At 41.0% G+C, this 15,537-nt stretch overlaps 1 protein-coding gene across 2 annotated transcripts in view; it reads left to right on the top strand.

The window, feature by feature from the left end:
• Window positions 1–15,537, top strand: part of RABL3 (RAB, member of RAS oncogene family like 3) — a 16,342-nt gene continuing 805 nt past the window's right edge. Inside the window, exons 1-8 of one of the 2 annotated variants that reach the window (XR_015285392.1) lie at window positions 1–135; window positions 321–412; window positions 2,025–2,154; window positions 4,811–4,925; window positions 6,075–6,225; window positions 6,866–6,937; window positions 7,755–7,793; window positions 10,394–10,909. Coding sequence is in view for 1 of the 2 variants with exons in the window: in XM_023940792.2 (XP_023796560.1) it covers window positions 90–135; window positions 321–412; window positions 2,025–2,154; window positions 4,811–4,925; window positions 6,075–6,225; window positions 6,866–6,937; window positions 7,755–7,793; window positions 10,394–10,459 (711 nt within the window). In the remaining variant the exon portion in view is untranslated. Of the gene's footprint in view, window positions 136–320; window positions 413–2,024; window positions 2,155–4,810; window positions 4,926–6,074; window positions 6,226–6,865; window positions 6,938–7,754; window positions 7,794–10,393; window positions 11,455–15,537 lie in introns of those variants that run through there. The other variant, XM_023940792.2, reaches the window with a different exon arrangement.

The raw sequence follows: 15,537 nt of genomic DNA on the forward strand, positions 1-15,537 counted from the left end.
CAGCCAATAGGCTTAGAGATGAGGCAAGAACACGCGCCGCGATTGGCGGGCACCCCGGTAGCCGGGTGTTGTTGCTAGGCTGGGTAAAGATGGCGGCTCTGGACAGGGTCAAGGTGCTGGTGTTGGGTGACTCCGGTGAGTCTGTGTCCCCAGGCCGTCTGTCCCGGGATCGCTCCTTGGGGGTCTGCTCCTCGCCTCCCTCCCCGTTACCCCCTGAGGGGCCGGGACCGCCCGCGTTCACTCAGTGCTGCTCCCGGCCTCACCACCTGTAACCCTGGCACCTCCTCACAGGAGTTGTTCTCTCTCTGTGCGCTTTGCAGGTGTCGGAAAATCGTCGCTCGTTCATCTCTTGTGCCACAACCAGGTGCTGGGAAACCCGTCCTGGACAGTGGGCTGCTCCGTGGATGTGCGAGTAGGTGACGTGCACGGCCTCTTGGTGGCCCTGAGCCTGACGTGTAAGGGAAGGGCCTTGACTTTTTATTTTAATTACTTAATGCCCTAGAAAGAGGTGTACTTTGATCATGCGTTTTGCTGAGGGCTTAGTCTTATGATGCAAGTAGCGTCAAATGCGAGCCAAGCACTTGTGTAAGCAAGTTTTGACTTTGCAAGATTGTCACAATCAGACAAGATATTTGTCACTCGTAGCCACTTTCGTGGCTGCAGTGGCCATTGGCATGTTACAAGTCACAAGGTGGCCAGTTCCTTGAGAAACAGGCAAGGAACAGCCAGGTTGTCAGTCAAACACAGTGGGGAAAAACAGTTTGCTTGTTTAGGTTGTGGGAGCACAGGAAAGCTCTGGGTGATATTCATGTGTGAGAAAAACAAGTTAAAATTTAGGGCCTGACATTTTTTCAGTGCTCTTAGACCTGGGTGAAGAAACTAAAAGGAGAAATTTATTGTTGAGACCTGGACACCAGGAATGCAGAATTTATAAACCACAAAGGCAAGTTACAAAAAGCAGAGCTGAAGAAGAAACTAACAAAGACAATAAGACTCTCCCTATCTGGGGAAAAAAATAACAAAAAGGGTGAAAATGTGGGCTAGTCAGCATGAGAAGTGAGAAATCAATAACTAATAGAAGATAGAATACTAATTAATGGAGAGAACTGCGTAACTTGTAAACCAGTAAACACTAATTCCTTTATTTACCAAAATGTATAAGTAGTTGTAAGTTTTGGTGACCGATGTACACATTTGGTGAAGTGCTACTCATGTACCTCAGTGCTGAATAAATTAGTGTTGATTTTCTAACCTAACTGGGTTAGAGAGTTTATTTCCTGGTTTTTGGTGACAATTGTGACCATGGGGTTGCTTCTCCTCCTGACTGCTTGCTGCAGGACTTGCTGTGGGAAGAATGAGGATGTTCCTCCAGCAGTTCTTTGGCCCAGCCTACAGTCCTCATGGGACATTGATAAATGCTTTTTTCCTTCATCACTCTTTGCTGCATTCTCCTTGAAATGTATTGCCCTAGGTTAGGAATGTATTTCCAAAATCTGAGGAGAGGAGCATGGCAGTCCTGTTTGACTGTGGAGCAAAAGTACTCAGCAGATCTGAGGGCAGAAGTTGTTGATTAATTCAGTTGAGATGTCAGAATTTGGGTAGGAAAAAGATGTGGTCAGCTGGAATCCAGGTCTGTCACCTGTGTTAATATTCTTGCAGTGCTGCCATGTGGGTTTTAACAACTGTAGGAGGTCAAGACCCTAATTATTCCATTTTCTTTAGCAAAATGCTGTGTCCAAGCACATCATGAGATGTTTGGTTTGTTAGTACTGAGAAGCAAAGGATGCTCCCTGTGTACTCACCAGGCTTCATCTCACGTGAGATGGTGGTCTTCATCTGTGGTGTCCAGTGGCTGCTGCTTGACTCATTCCATCTCTCTTCACTTGAGAGGTTTGAAGCAGTGTCAGCATGAGAATTTTCAAATTTCTATCCAAGTGCAACAATCCTTCCAACTGAAAGTGTGTCATGTGGATGAGCTTCTGTGACATGTGCTGTGGTTATGTATGATGTGAATTTTTCATCAGATCCATGACTACAAAGAAGGAACTCCAGAAGAGAAGACCTATTACATTGAGCTGTGGGATGTTGGAGGTTCCGTGGGCAGTGCCACCAGTGTGAAAAGCACACGAGCAGTGTTCTATAATTTGCTGAATGGTGAGTTTGCTTGGTGTAAATATGCTTTTGCTTCTGTTTCTGTTAGAAGCTGTCTCTTGGTTCTGGGGCAGAGTTCCAGGCAGCCTGGCTGAGGGCTACATTGTTCTCCTTCCTGATTTCTACAGGAAAAAACCTGGTGCCATTCATAGGCAGAATTTTATGGATTCAGTTGTGAATGGCATGTATTTGAAGTAAACATCTGCAGATGAGCTCTACCAGCTTTTCCCTTCAGTCTTGTGCAGCTGACACAGCAGGGAGGCTTTGAGGATGCAGTGGTTGCCTTCACCTTTCCAGGTCTGATATACTGCAGAAATATGATTTATATTTTTTTTAAGATTTTTTTTATTATTATTTATATTTTCTTGTCTGTTCAGTTGTAAAGCTTACAGCAGAGAAATGATTACTTAAATTTTTATGAACTTTGATAGTTACCCTGTTCCTACCCTGGCAAATTTGAGCTGTCTCACATGAAATTGCCATATGCTGATAACCATCTTGCCTCTGCTCATTTAGCTTACCAACTTGTTTTTAAAAGTTGAATCTTGCAACTTGCTGCATATGTAGAAAGTAGTATTTTGTGCCTTCTGTTGAGATATTGTCTTAAAGGCCTGGTAATTCATCTGTGTCTTTAACAAGAGCAAATAAGGGATTACAAACATAACAGTGCAGTATTTCAATTGTTACTTTTCATCATCTCAGGATAGTTCACTAAAAATAGATGTGTATCAGATGCCTCTTCCTTATACTGTTAACCATATTTCTGTATATAAGACTTGAGTTGAGTTGTGCCCTCAAAGCAAGCCTTTTTGGTATATGAAAAAAAATTGATTTCTTTTTGATACCAAATCTACACTGTGCCAGGAAGTGTGGGTCAGACTTGGAAATACCTTAGAACAGCCCATTAGGAAATGAAATCTTGGACTTGTGCATCTGAATTATAATTGATGACATTAAAATAGAGTTATTTATCTCCACTGCCCAAAAGATACTAATTAGACAGCTCGCATATGAAGAGTGTTGACTTTGGTAGTTAACCTTGGGTCTTGTTTCTTTCATTAGATTAATTTCTCCATTAGAGCTTGTCTCACAAATTGCCTCTGCTTGACCTAATTTAAGAAGAGAAGATGAATGCATTCCTTCTGCCTGACTGCTTGTGCTTTCTGGGCTTTCAGTGCTCTGAAAACGAGTTAGTGTTTGGTTGTGGCAGCAACTGCGCAGGCTGCCAGGTTGTTGACAAGGCTGGGTACAGTTTGGTTTTGGATTATCTGCAGATCTTCTTGCTGACTCTCCACCTGGTGTGGGGACTTACAGCTGAGGACAGTGACTGGGCAGTAAGGCTTTGGCTTGCACACCTTGTTGTGGGAGGAGCATTTCCTTGAGTAGTCATTGGTCGTTGCCTGCTCTGTTTAGATGTTGACAGTCTTTCTGCTGGTGCAATTAACTGTGCAGTTTTTAGGTGAAGCAGATAAGGAAACTGACCAATCAAAAACATAAATGAGGGAGCGTGTGTGGAGGTGGAGAGTGTTTCTCACAGGTTGTGCAGCAGTGCCTCTGGATCTGTTGCTGTAGGCCAAGTTACGATGTAGCAGGTATTTTCTCTCTAAACTGGGGGTGGACACCCAGCAGAGTTGCCTTTTTATACTGTCAGATAAATGCTTTGAAATAGGGATATAGCTGTGATATGCTGGGAGCTCTCATGGGAGAGTCTGTGCATGGTCATGTGGGGTATTGTGGAAATGTGGTTTGTTCATAGTGTGTACAGTGGGTGGCACCTCTGGGACTTAAGGTGAAAGACGAAATTAGTTTTTTCTACCTATAGGCTGTGAAGTGTTTTGAGAATGAATCCTGGTGCAGATAAGGGGTATCATTCCATTTTGTTCTTGAACTGGTGGTAGTTTGAAGTCTGGAGGAAGTGGGAACATTCCACATTTTGCAGAAGGTGTGAATAAATAGAAGAAATTTGCTAGCAGGAGTTGGTAATTGAGTTAAGAACTGTGGTTATCAGAAGTGGGTGTCTGTTAATAGCACAGCTAGGAAGCTTGACTCTCAGAATTTTATTTTGAAGGCTCATGGTAATGAAAAATGCTAGAAACCTAATCTTAAGTACAATAAATCTTATTAATTCATGCTTCTACCAGCCATTTAGTGGTCTATGAAATTTTATCAGTGTCTATTTCCCCTTTGGATACCTCCCCAAATGTGAAGCATTAATTCTTGAAAGCAGTAGTTCTCTCTGAGCTCTTTTAAAACAAAGAAAAAGCCTTTAGACTTTATAGATGGTTCGACAGAAAATAATTAGGTTTACCAGAGAAAGGATAAATTTTCTGCTGCAGTAATATAGAAGTTCAGTATCATGAGAAGTAGACAGAATCAGTGAATGCCTGTGAGCCTTTTGCAGATTAAACTCTGAGGTGGTTGTTTGTTTCCTGCTTTCATGTGAGTTTTTCTTAGCTCTTAGGCAATTCTTGATAAGCAGCTTTAAAAATACTGTTGCATCCTGATATTTTCAACCTTACTTACTCACTGTAACTGAACTGGTTATACATCCCTTACTTCATTCTCAGATACCTGGGAACCTGCAGGTGTCATTTTGGTAAGATAATGAAGAGAATATGTATCTTTAAATGACACCTTGCTGTCTTGTCTTTCACTCTAGGGATAATTTTAGTGCATGACTTGACCAACAAGAAATCATCCCAGAATTTGTATCGCTGGTCTTTGGAAGCACTCAACAGAGATGTTGCTCCAACAGGAGTTCTTGTGACAAATGGGTGAGTCAAAAACATATGTGCAGAGCTCCGACACGGTAATTCCAAGCAGTTGTAGAAATCTTTGTTCATCTCTAAGGCTACTTGGTCTCCACAGGAAAGTAGATGTGGTTAGATTTGGAAAAAAGAAAGAAAGAAATGGGGAATATCAAATAAAGTTGATTGTTCTTTTTCTTTTATACTGCCAATCAGGTTATTCTGACAGCAGATTCCCAAACTGGGTGGCAGAGACCTTGCTTTAAGGGAAAAGATGTTTACTGCACCCTTTATTTGTCTGAGGCCTCTGTGAAAGTGGGTCCAGTCTCTCTTATCTCAAGACTTCACTGCCTGAACGGAGAGATGCCATTGTACAGGAAATGTCTTGGGATGATGTGTCTGGGCAAAGAGGCAGTCTCTCCATGCACCAAGACTGAGGAAGTTTACTTCATACATTTTTGGTTTGGGTGATGGGGGAATTATTTTAGGAGTGTGGCTAGCTACAAGAGCTTAAAAAACTCTGCTTAAACATCATGTTTGTAATTAGCTCTCCAACACCTTGTCAAGGATTTCCTCCTGTACCTCTGTGCTCCTGTCATCCATCTAGTCAAGGAGGTTTTAAAATCATTGCTAAACCTCACACATGAGCAGGAATGCAATAACGAGGAGTAGTTCTTATGGGAAGAATATAAATTGTTCCTCTCCCTGTTCTGGTACACAGGTGTTTCTGTAGAAACATAAGAGATGGGAAAGAGGATTTGCATGGTATAAACTACAAAGTTTTCCAGTGTCTCCACAGGCAGGTTCTTCACAATCGTTCTAATTTTCAAAAGTTTAACTTCTGTCAAGGACAGATGTTCAGCCACTAGTAATTCCTTGCTCAAGTTGTTGCTGTTGGTTGTAAAATTACTTGCTAGAAAGTTTGGTTTAGGTAAAAGTGACGCACAAGTGATTATCCTAGCTAAGGAGAATGACTGAAGCTTGGATTCCTCTGTAGTGACTTAGATGCAGAAGCCCTTCCTTAATTTAAAGGTATTGCACATTTTAACTTAGATAAAGGGGCCATTAATAAATAAATTACTGGTTTTTGAGGGTTACAGGGGAGGTGATCTGTGGACTGGTGCCCACTTACATGGCCATTGCCTCACTCAGGATTGTATTTGTTTCCCTCATCAGTGACTATGACCGTGAACAGTTTAGTGATAACCAGATCCCACTGCTGGTAATAGGAACAAAACTGGATCAGATCCCAGAAACTAAGAGGAATGAAGTTTTGACCAGAACAGCATTCTTGGCTGAGGATTTCAATGCTGAAGAGATAAATTTGGTTAGTATCCTTGTCATCATTGTTGTTTGTCTTTCATATGGTAGTGGGTCCAATTTTTAGTAAGTAAAGATGTTGTAATAAAAATTTGGCTTTTGGAGATTTTTCTGATAGTGCCAGCCACATTTTGGCTGGTTGTGCCCCTTGCTCGATGAAACAGTATCTTTGTTTCACTACAGGGAGATGTAATGGGTATTAGAAAAGGTCACTTAAGCTTAGAATTATTGGTTGGGAGTTAAATTTTCTTTTTCTTGTTCATAGCTCTGACATAGACTGTCTTTGAATGAAACATGAAGATGACTTCATATAGATCTATCAGTGTAAAAATATACATGTGCTGTGTGAATGCTTGTATACACACACCCAGTCTCAGGTGTAGCCTGTACAAATCACTGCCTGACTGTATAACTGGTGGTAGAAGGAAGATGTGGAGCATATGGGGGGTTGCTTGGAATTCTGCAGCTGATTCACAGAAGAGTTAGTCTTTTCTCTGAAGTGACTGTGGAGCAGAAATCAGCAGATCCATTGTTTTCCCTTGCTGATGGTGTGTGTCAGGGGAAAGGGTATGTTCATTTCCTTGTGTTTGGCTTCCTTGCACTGATTTCCTTGTGCTTGGTTTATTGTTGTATTTTGGGTGTTCTAGGACTGCACCAATCCTCGTTACCTGGCTGCAGGTTCATCCAATGCTGTCAAACTAAGCAGGTTTTTTGATAAGGTAAGTCAATGAAATGATGTTTTATCATCCTGTGCATCAGTGCTGTCTGGGATTTGAGCATGAAAAACAGTTTAAGCTGCTCCTTTCACATGCCACTCTGAGTTGGTTCAAGTCAGTGTGAGGAGGCCAGAGATTGATCTGCTTTTGGAACCCTATAGGAGGTAGCTGATCTGCTTGAAGATATAGATCCTGATCTGTGTAGAGCAGTGAAAAAGAGCTCACAAATGTGCAAAGACACTTTGCTTATTCTTTTGAAGTTGTCTGGCAGGCCAGAGGGGTTGCAGTGTTCTGAGGTAGTAGTATGGGGACATACAAGACTGGTTAGCTCTTCTGATCCTAGTTAAAGCAGCCATTAGGAATTAAGAAATTACTTAAGAATATTACTTTCCCTTACTGATAAGGAGACCATTAAGGTCCACTGTGCAAATGAGAGAAGGAATTCTGTTTTAAACCTGCCCTGGGCAAAGACAGCATAGTGGGGCTACTGTGCAGTAGTAGGAACCACTATCCCTGCAGAGAGGGAATGCCAGTAACTGACTCTGAAGCAGGAGACACACAAACCATCACCTCCTTTTCCCAGGAGGGCTAACTAAATTAACTGTGTTGAAGTTGAGGATAATTAGACAGCTTGTCTTAAGAATGGCTGCAGGTGGCAACTACTGTATGTGCTAGAGCATTGCACTAATAAAGCAGAGATGTGGGGTCAGACCTTGTCCCAGTTAGCCATGAGTTTCAGTGCTCATGTGTGAAGTGTTGGTTTCCAATCTGAGGTTATGCATATGCTGTGCAAGCTAAGATCATTCTCTGTTGTTCCCAGGTCATAGAGAAGAGATACTTCTTAAGAGATGGCAATCAGGTTTGTCACTTTTCCTCCTCTTTTGTTTCATTTCTCCCTGTGTAATGTGAACTGCTGACACAGTCCTCTTTAAAACATGAGCTTCATGCAACCTAAATGACAATCTGTGCCGTTAATTGAATTCTTATATCTGTGGGAGCACAGCTGGTAAGGCTAGAGAGAAGAATAGCTGACTTGTGTCAACTTAAGTATTTGTCTGTAAGGTGATTGGCAGTGAAATACTTAAGTATGCTAACATGGTGAAAGTTGGAAGAATGAGGTAAAATGGGAAAATATTATTTCTTTCAGCTCTGTCAGCTTCAGGCTGCTTGATTGCAGATTTAGGCCATAGATGCTATCCTGAAGGTCAATGAAAAGGCCTTTTTTTTTTTTTTTTTGCACAGCTGGAACTAGATTTTATGTTTTATAGAGGTAGTTTCCAGAGACTCAGTGGAGCCACAAGGAAAATGGCAGTATGGTATCAGCTTGTAATTCATTCCTAAAGGACTGAATTAACTGTTTTCAGCCAGTTGGGGAAGTACTAGCAAAATTACTTCTGGTTTGGGCAGGCCACTTCAGCTTTTGTGCCCCTCAGCTCCCCATGTGCAGTCTACCATGCAGGGAGTAGTGAAGTTGCATTTATCATATGTAAAGGTGTTGTAAATTACCATGAAAAGCTTTGCTGAAGTACAGTCACACCTGTACATTGTTAGAGGTAGCTGTGCTGAAAGCCCCTTGGGGAGAGCGGGGGAAAGTAGTCACAGATTACAAAATGCTTCCTTTCTTTGAGCGCTTTTGTAGTGCCTTTTAAAAATAAATTCACTTTTGCCTCTTTTGGTTCTGCATGATGTCGTCCCCTCTCCCCCCAACATTCTACTGAAAGGAGGTTTCCCTTTCATGGGAATAATACCTTAATGCAGAAACCTGCTTGTATGCTGGTTGTCTTTGATGGATGATGTAAGATTTTTATTATTTGATCCTATTTAGTGGCTAGCCAGGGATTAACTATACATTCCTTTTGGCTGTGTGCCAAAGATTGCTGCCTGCTGATGACTGTCTACTGCCCTGACAGGAGCTCACAAGCTTAAAACAAATCATAAATAGCAAATAGTCATGTTTAAAGAGGCAAAATCCAAATTGGAAATAGAGACTTCAGTACAACCTCTTAATGTTATCCATTGAAGTTACCAACTTAATGTTACTCTTACCAGTTTGTTTGTGGGTTTTCTACGATAGGTCACTATGATCTTTTGTGTTCTGAGGTATTTATGTTATAAACTTCTTCAGGATTAAAAGAATAATAAGTTTCAAATTGCTCATATCTACAATTTCAATCAGATTTGTGATAAATAAATAATTGTTACTCTTAATTAGTGACTTTGATGTAAAAAACGCTAAAGCAGATAACTTTTTACCTATGGTGTTCAGGTACTTTTTACTTATAATGATTGCATTTTTCCTCTTTAAATTCCCAAAGCAGTTTTCATGAGGTGAACCTTTGCACAAAATCTGCCTGATTTTATCCTTAGAGATGATTACTTTTCAGAGATGAATAGACCAGTACCTTAGTGAATACATTGCATATCTGTTTGAATTTTGGGCCTGAAAACTCCCAGTAAATTTAATCTGTGCAGTTTTTAGTGGTCTTTTATTTTGGGAAACCTTCTTAGCTCTCTGCTTACCAGTGAAGTGTGTAACCTCTGCAATCTGCTCTGAATTGTAGATTATGTTTTTGTCCCATACCATCCATACCCATGTCCATGTTCTGCCATGATTTGTAGGGCTTTGTTGATTCCCTTCATTTTAATAGACTGTATTTCCTATGAAAGTGTGGATTTTTTTAGGGAGGGAGTCTGCTGGGTCTGCTGTTAATGCTTGTGTGTAGTGAGTAAGGTAAAAGTTACTCTGGCCTGTAATCAAATAGTTTTATGGTGCCAGTAGGGTAGATATGCAGTATTAGAAAGCAGCATATCACTTTCTTTAGGTGATTCACAGATGCACTGGATTGAAAATCTGTCTGAAATACTGTTAAAGCCAGAGAAGCTTCTGATGGTTTCAAGTCATTTTCTTTGTAAACATCCATTGTCACTGTGTAAGCAGTGTCTGCAGATGGGCTGTAAAAGCAGGATTGCTAATCCTTTGTATTATTGCAGCCGTTTCTATCCCAATGGTTTTCTTTAAGCTTTCAGCCATTGATAAAACTGCATTTTCAGCTGCCCGTGAAGTGCTGCTGCCCGGGCTTGAAGGCATAAAGCCTCAACAGCTCTTTGATAGGGATTGGTTTCTATTGTTTTATAGTTTTAAAAATGAGCTGAAGAAAAATTCTAGTATGCACTTGAATGTGGGGAGAAATACAGGCTTTGAAATCTTTCATTAACTGGGTTAGGATTGATGCTTTCAATTTCCCTTGCCAAAAAGTCTTAAGGAGCCCCACAGAAGAGATGAGCTGTAGTGAAGTTGTGCAGTGTTTAAATAGTGGTGCTCCTCTAGCAGTCAGCTGAAGCACTGTGGCCCTGATTCTGGAGATGGTGTGGAAGATGTTGCAGTTGGCGTGGTAACAGTGTGGGCTAGAGGGAGCTCCTGCTGATTCTGACATGACAACTTGTCTTCCCTGCCTCTAGATTCCTGGCTTCTCTGAAAGGAAGAGGTTTGGAGGAGGAACACTGAAGAGCCTTCATTATGACTGAGCACTGAAGAAGTGGAAGATGACTTCTCTGAGTTCCTAATGACATTCCCATTCTGACTGGGTGCTCAAGGACAGTAATGCTTCTGTCAAACAGAGTAAAATGATATTACAGCTGGCTAGCCTGCTGAAGCTTCTCTTGCTGGAAAAGACTTGGGAAAGGTTTTCCAAAAACCTAATCTGGAGCCTAGAGTATTTCTTAGGATTGCAGACCATCTGGATCTATGGGAACTTCTGGGGAAAGTGTGCAATAAGTTGAAAGCCTCTCACACTGCTGTGGGAAACTTCATCATACACAGCATGTATATGTGACATCCTCGACTCCATTTGGAAAACTTATGGACAGTCTTTGCAATGATTTGTATTCATTTTACCTCTCAAGGAAGGATGATGCTGAGTGGGCCTCTCATGTGCATTAAAGTGACCAAAACAAGTGAGCAAAACGTAACAATGGGTAAGGAGTGGTCTGGAAAATAATAGAATGCCTTCATTAAACGAATGGAGTGTTGTTTCACCTAGAGCACACTGTTCATCCCTATTCAAAAGGGATAAAAGCAATAGGCAAGATATGAAAAAAAGATTTGAAGCCTTAAAAAGAAAATCATTAGTAGAAAACAACTGGTGTTAGTTCTGCTGCTTAAATTAAAATTGTTTACTTTGGAGAGGGCAAAGTAAATCAGGTTCTCCTGTTAATCTTTTCATAATTGATTGTGGTCTTGTTTTTTATATTAAATTAAAAGGCAATCCATTGAAAACTGATGGAGAAAGTATGTTTTTATACAGTGCTTATTTGGAGCAAATGTGACATGGTCCTATTGAGGACTTAGTGGATTCAGAAAACATGAAATGTAAGAACATCCTCTGAATTAGAATGGATAGAAATTTAGAAGGGATATAAAGCTTAGTAGGAACTGAGCATGATTAGGAGGAGAGTTCTGTGATATAGATGTTTCCTTTAAATAGTTAGCACTAAGAATAAAGGAGACTGATCTGGTCTGATCTCCTGTACTGGGTCTTGTTTTCCTAAATAACCCAAGCTTTGCACGGTTTCTCACCTTGCTAGAATTCCATGAAATGGTAAAAGCCTGATTTATGGTACATTCTTTCCACTCCTTCCTCACTGTCACCTCTAATGGTTAAGCCTCTGGCAAAGGCTAACTAAGAGCTGGAGTTAGATATAAATAGAGATTAATAATAAATGGGGATAGAAGAAAGTAAAATGCCGGTGTGAAATTGACAGGGAGCAGAGTTCTGCAGTCTCTGGATTACCTCTGCCTGCAGCTCTTCTGGCAGCTGCTTGGAAGTAAATGGAAACCTGCCTACTGCCACTAATCAGGCACAAAAGTGACAGCTGGGGGCACCAGTCAAACTTTTTAAAAATACAGATGCTTTGCTTTTCCTTAGGCCATTTCCAGAAAGGTCTGAGAGCATTTGTAGACATGAATGCAGTAAGTTTTTAGATGCTTATGTGAAATATGTTGTTAGTTTACAGTTATTTTACAACCAGAAAAGACAAGGTACCAAAATATTCATAATAAAGAATGTTTGTCTGAGCTGTGCCGCTCGTGACAGCACTAATGTCTGTCTTTGATCCTTTGACAATGAAAGCTGGAATTGTTTTCTCAAGGTCAGGTGCAGTCTTAGGGTAACCAGGTCTGGGCTCCCTCAGGTTCCTAAGGAACTGCAGAGCAGAACAAGCAAGCTGTAGTGCTGTTTCCTCTTTCACCTTGTGGCATCTTTAGAGCAGCCAAATCCCTGACTGCAGCTCACCTGTCTGCATGTTTTAAAGTAGCCAGAATAAGTTATTTGTTTAGATCTCAGCAGGTAACCACAGTTGGGTATATTTTTTCCTTCTTAGGACAAGGTGATGTGTAGTGGAGTTGTGCATGTTGATGATACTACATTTATCTTTGCAGGAAGTTCCAGCTTCTTGTCAGAACCAAGAGCATGTGAGCAGCTGGAGTTAGTTACGTTGCTTTTCCACCTTACCTGTTTCAGCTGTCCAAAAATGGTTCACTTTCACCTTTAGGGACAGACACCAGACAACTTTTGTGTCACACTTCCTTTATGTGTTTTACCTTTCTCTGCACACACACACCCTTTCCATGCCCTGTGACCCTTTTGTCTCTCTTGCCTCTGTCTCCCTATACCTCATTCTCTGTTCTTCAGCTCCCTTTCTCACAATTGCTATCCCTCTTTCCCCATTTTCCCCATCTGTCTGACCCCACAAGAAGTATCACAAGAAGTCACTAAGACTCCTCTTTGTGCTTCATGCTTTGCTCTCTGGTTTCCCCTTTTCTCCTGTTTTCCTCTCTGTTTGTCTCTGCCATGCATCTTCTCTCTTGCTGTACCACTGAAAATCTGTTTCTGTTTTCTTTCATCTCTGGTTCTGTCTGTCTGGTTTCTATTACATGCACACACATTTCACATCAAAATTTTGTTACCCAGTCTCTTTAAATTCAAGCTACTCAATGTCTCTGTGTTATTTCCCAGGCTGAAATATGTGCCCAGGTGCTGTGTTTCAGAGGTGTCTTGTGAAGGGTACATGTGAGATGAGTTGGACCTCCCATGCACACGCAGTTGAAATGTAGAGCAAATAAACCATGAGCCCTCCCTGTTCCTAAGGGGCTTGGCAGAGCTTTCTGGGTGATCTATGACCACTTTGATGACTGGGGGAATAGTAAGAATGAATACAAGTATGTCCTTAACATGGAAAATTTAGCAAGGATGCCACTGGCTTTTTAAGCATGTGAAACCTATCCAGTAATGGGATTTTGGGTGGAATCTTAATACAAATTTTCATTATTGATTATATTTGCAGAGGCAGCTACAATATGCTCCATTTGTCACAAATGAGAGATGAACTGCTGTGTCGTAGCCTGCAGTCAGTATCAGTCAGCTATGGTGAAGTCAGGGTTTGGGTTCTCATTTCTCAGTGGATAACAAGGTGACAGTTTTCACTGATTGAAAACCTGCTTCTGCTTTTCAGCAAAGGGAGCCTAATCCTTCTATTTCTTTTGTTAGTCAGCTCCTCTTGTTAGAAGTCATGTTTCTGTCTCACTTTCCTTATGAGAATGCTGTTTACTTTGATTCCTTTGTAGGGTTGAGCAAGTGTGTGGCTTAGTGCACTAGTTTGCTTCGACCAAAAGCCATTATCATTATTGATGAACCTGTCACTGGCTGGCAAGTTACCAGGAAGTGTGCAGAAGTAAAGATTTCCTTAGGGTGTGCTTTGCTGCAGCACTCTGTGTTAGGTCCTCAGACACACAGGGATTTTAGGAAAAAAACATCACATAGTTATCAGGTGGAAGAGGGGAAGAAAAATAAAATCAGTTCCAGTCTTTAATTTCAGGTATCAATGGCAAAGCTCTCCCACCTAGTGAGGGCCTGTGACATGTAGCCAAAAGTATTATTATTTATTATCCACTGGTGCTACTGTTTCTATTCTGACATCTGCTCAATAAGTGTGGAAAATATATTTCTTTATGGTACATGAGGACAAAAAGGAGAAATTAAGAGGAGTCTCTGACACTAACAGCAGCCATGTGAACAGCATAAGGGATTTCCAGTTGTGCAGGCAAAGCTGCAATGAACAACAATATTCAGGACCTGACTCTAAATGGGTCTTGAAATGAGATGTAGCTCCCTAACAATGAGAATGATGATGACTGAAACAGTTAATGGAAAAAAAAGATTTGTCAATGTTTAGGGTTTTCCAGGGTAGCATTAGTTGCTTTGGGAAAGGTGTGCTTTAGCATAGCTTTGAGGACAAGTCCTTGGTATACTTGTAAGGAAGGTGGTTTAGATGTTCAGAGCTCTCTATGGCAGCAAAGAGACTGTGAAATCTAACTTTGGCAGTTCAGCTGCTTAGCCAACACCTGCTGCAAATACCATTAAATACAGAAATGTGTTTTCTTTTTCCTGCTTTGTCATTGTATCACCAAGATACAGATGCTTGTGTCCCTTGGCCTTATCAGTGCACAGAAATGCTGGTTCCATACCTACTGAAATTGCACAGGGAAGTTTGTTCTTGTTGCACCACCACAGACTTCTCTCAAAAAGATGTTGAACACAAGACAAGCTCATAAATACAGACACATGCTCTTTCTTGACTAGATCAAAATGAAGTCTGGACTGTATGAGCAAACCAACTTAAAATTCAGTCATATTTTTGAATAGGAGGAACATGAAGTGAAATAGTGGGTGATTAACCCATGCACACCCATGTTCCCTTTGACCTGGAAGTTAATGTTTACACAGTGGAAATGCCCTGCTGGCTTTGGGTTAAAGATTGTTTAAAGGACAAGGATGCCCAGTAGCTGTGAAAACGACTATGCTCAGAGCTTTTATCTTTCTGTCTGATACCATCTGCTCTTCCTGAGGCTCGTTCTGCTGTGGTTACGTGGGTTTGATGGATTGTCCTACCCTTGCTGAATAAAAGGTCAGATCGCAAATTCAGTGGCTGTCCAAAATTAGCACCAGAGTGGGGAGGGACAGAACAAAGCAGTGTGAATAAATTTTCTGCTGACTTCTAAGAGTGGTGGTTCTAGCTTGCAGGCAGAAGCATCACAGCAACGTGAGCAGGTGTCTTCTCCAGCTTCTATTCATGCAGCATCTGCTTTTTGGCAGCAAGGAGTATGTGCTTTCTGCTGCAGACAACTTTTATGATCTTTCCTGAGCAAATAAATGATAATAATTAACCTGTCTGGCATCTCCTGCTAAACAGTCACAGAAAAATGACAAGGACATATTTCATAAGAGCCATTCTACAGGAAAGTACACGTGTATTAAAAAAAGCCTTTTTTAACACAATGCTGTTGGCAGTGATAAAAAAATAAATAAAAACATTATTCCTTTATTTTGCTATATTGTGATGAGAGGTTCAAAAAAGAGACTAAATCTCTTGGTACTAAGTAGTACACTATCAGATAAACAAAGACAGCTGCTCTAAAGAGCTCCTGTCCCATTTAGCAGTGTGTGAAGGGTTAACAAGCAAAGAACAGATGCAAGTTGAGGAAGTTTGGATCACAGAGACAGGAGAGAATGAGGATATTTATTAATATGTACATCACAGATGCATTT

The sequence above is a fragment of the Cyanistes caeruleus genome, chromosome 3 (genome assembly GCF_971803275.1).
Source record: "Cyanistes caeruleus chromosome 3, bCyaCae1.hap1.1, whole genome shotgun sequence".
Taxonomy (NCBI): Eukaryota; Metazoa; Chordata; class Aves; order Passeriformes; family Paridae; genus Cyanistes; species Cyanistes caeruleus.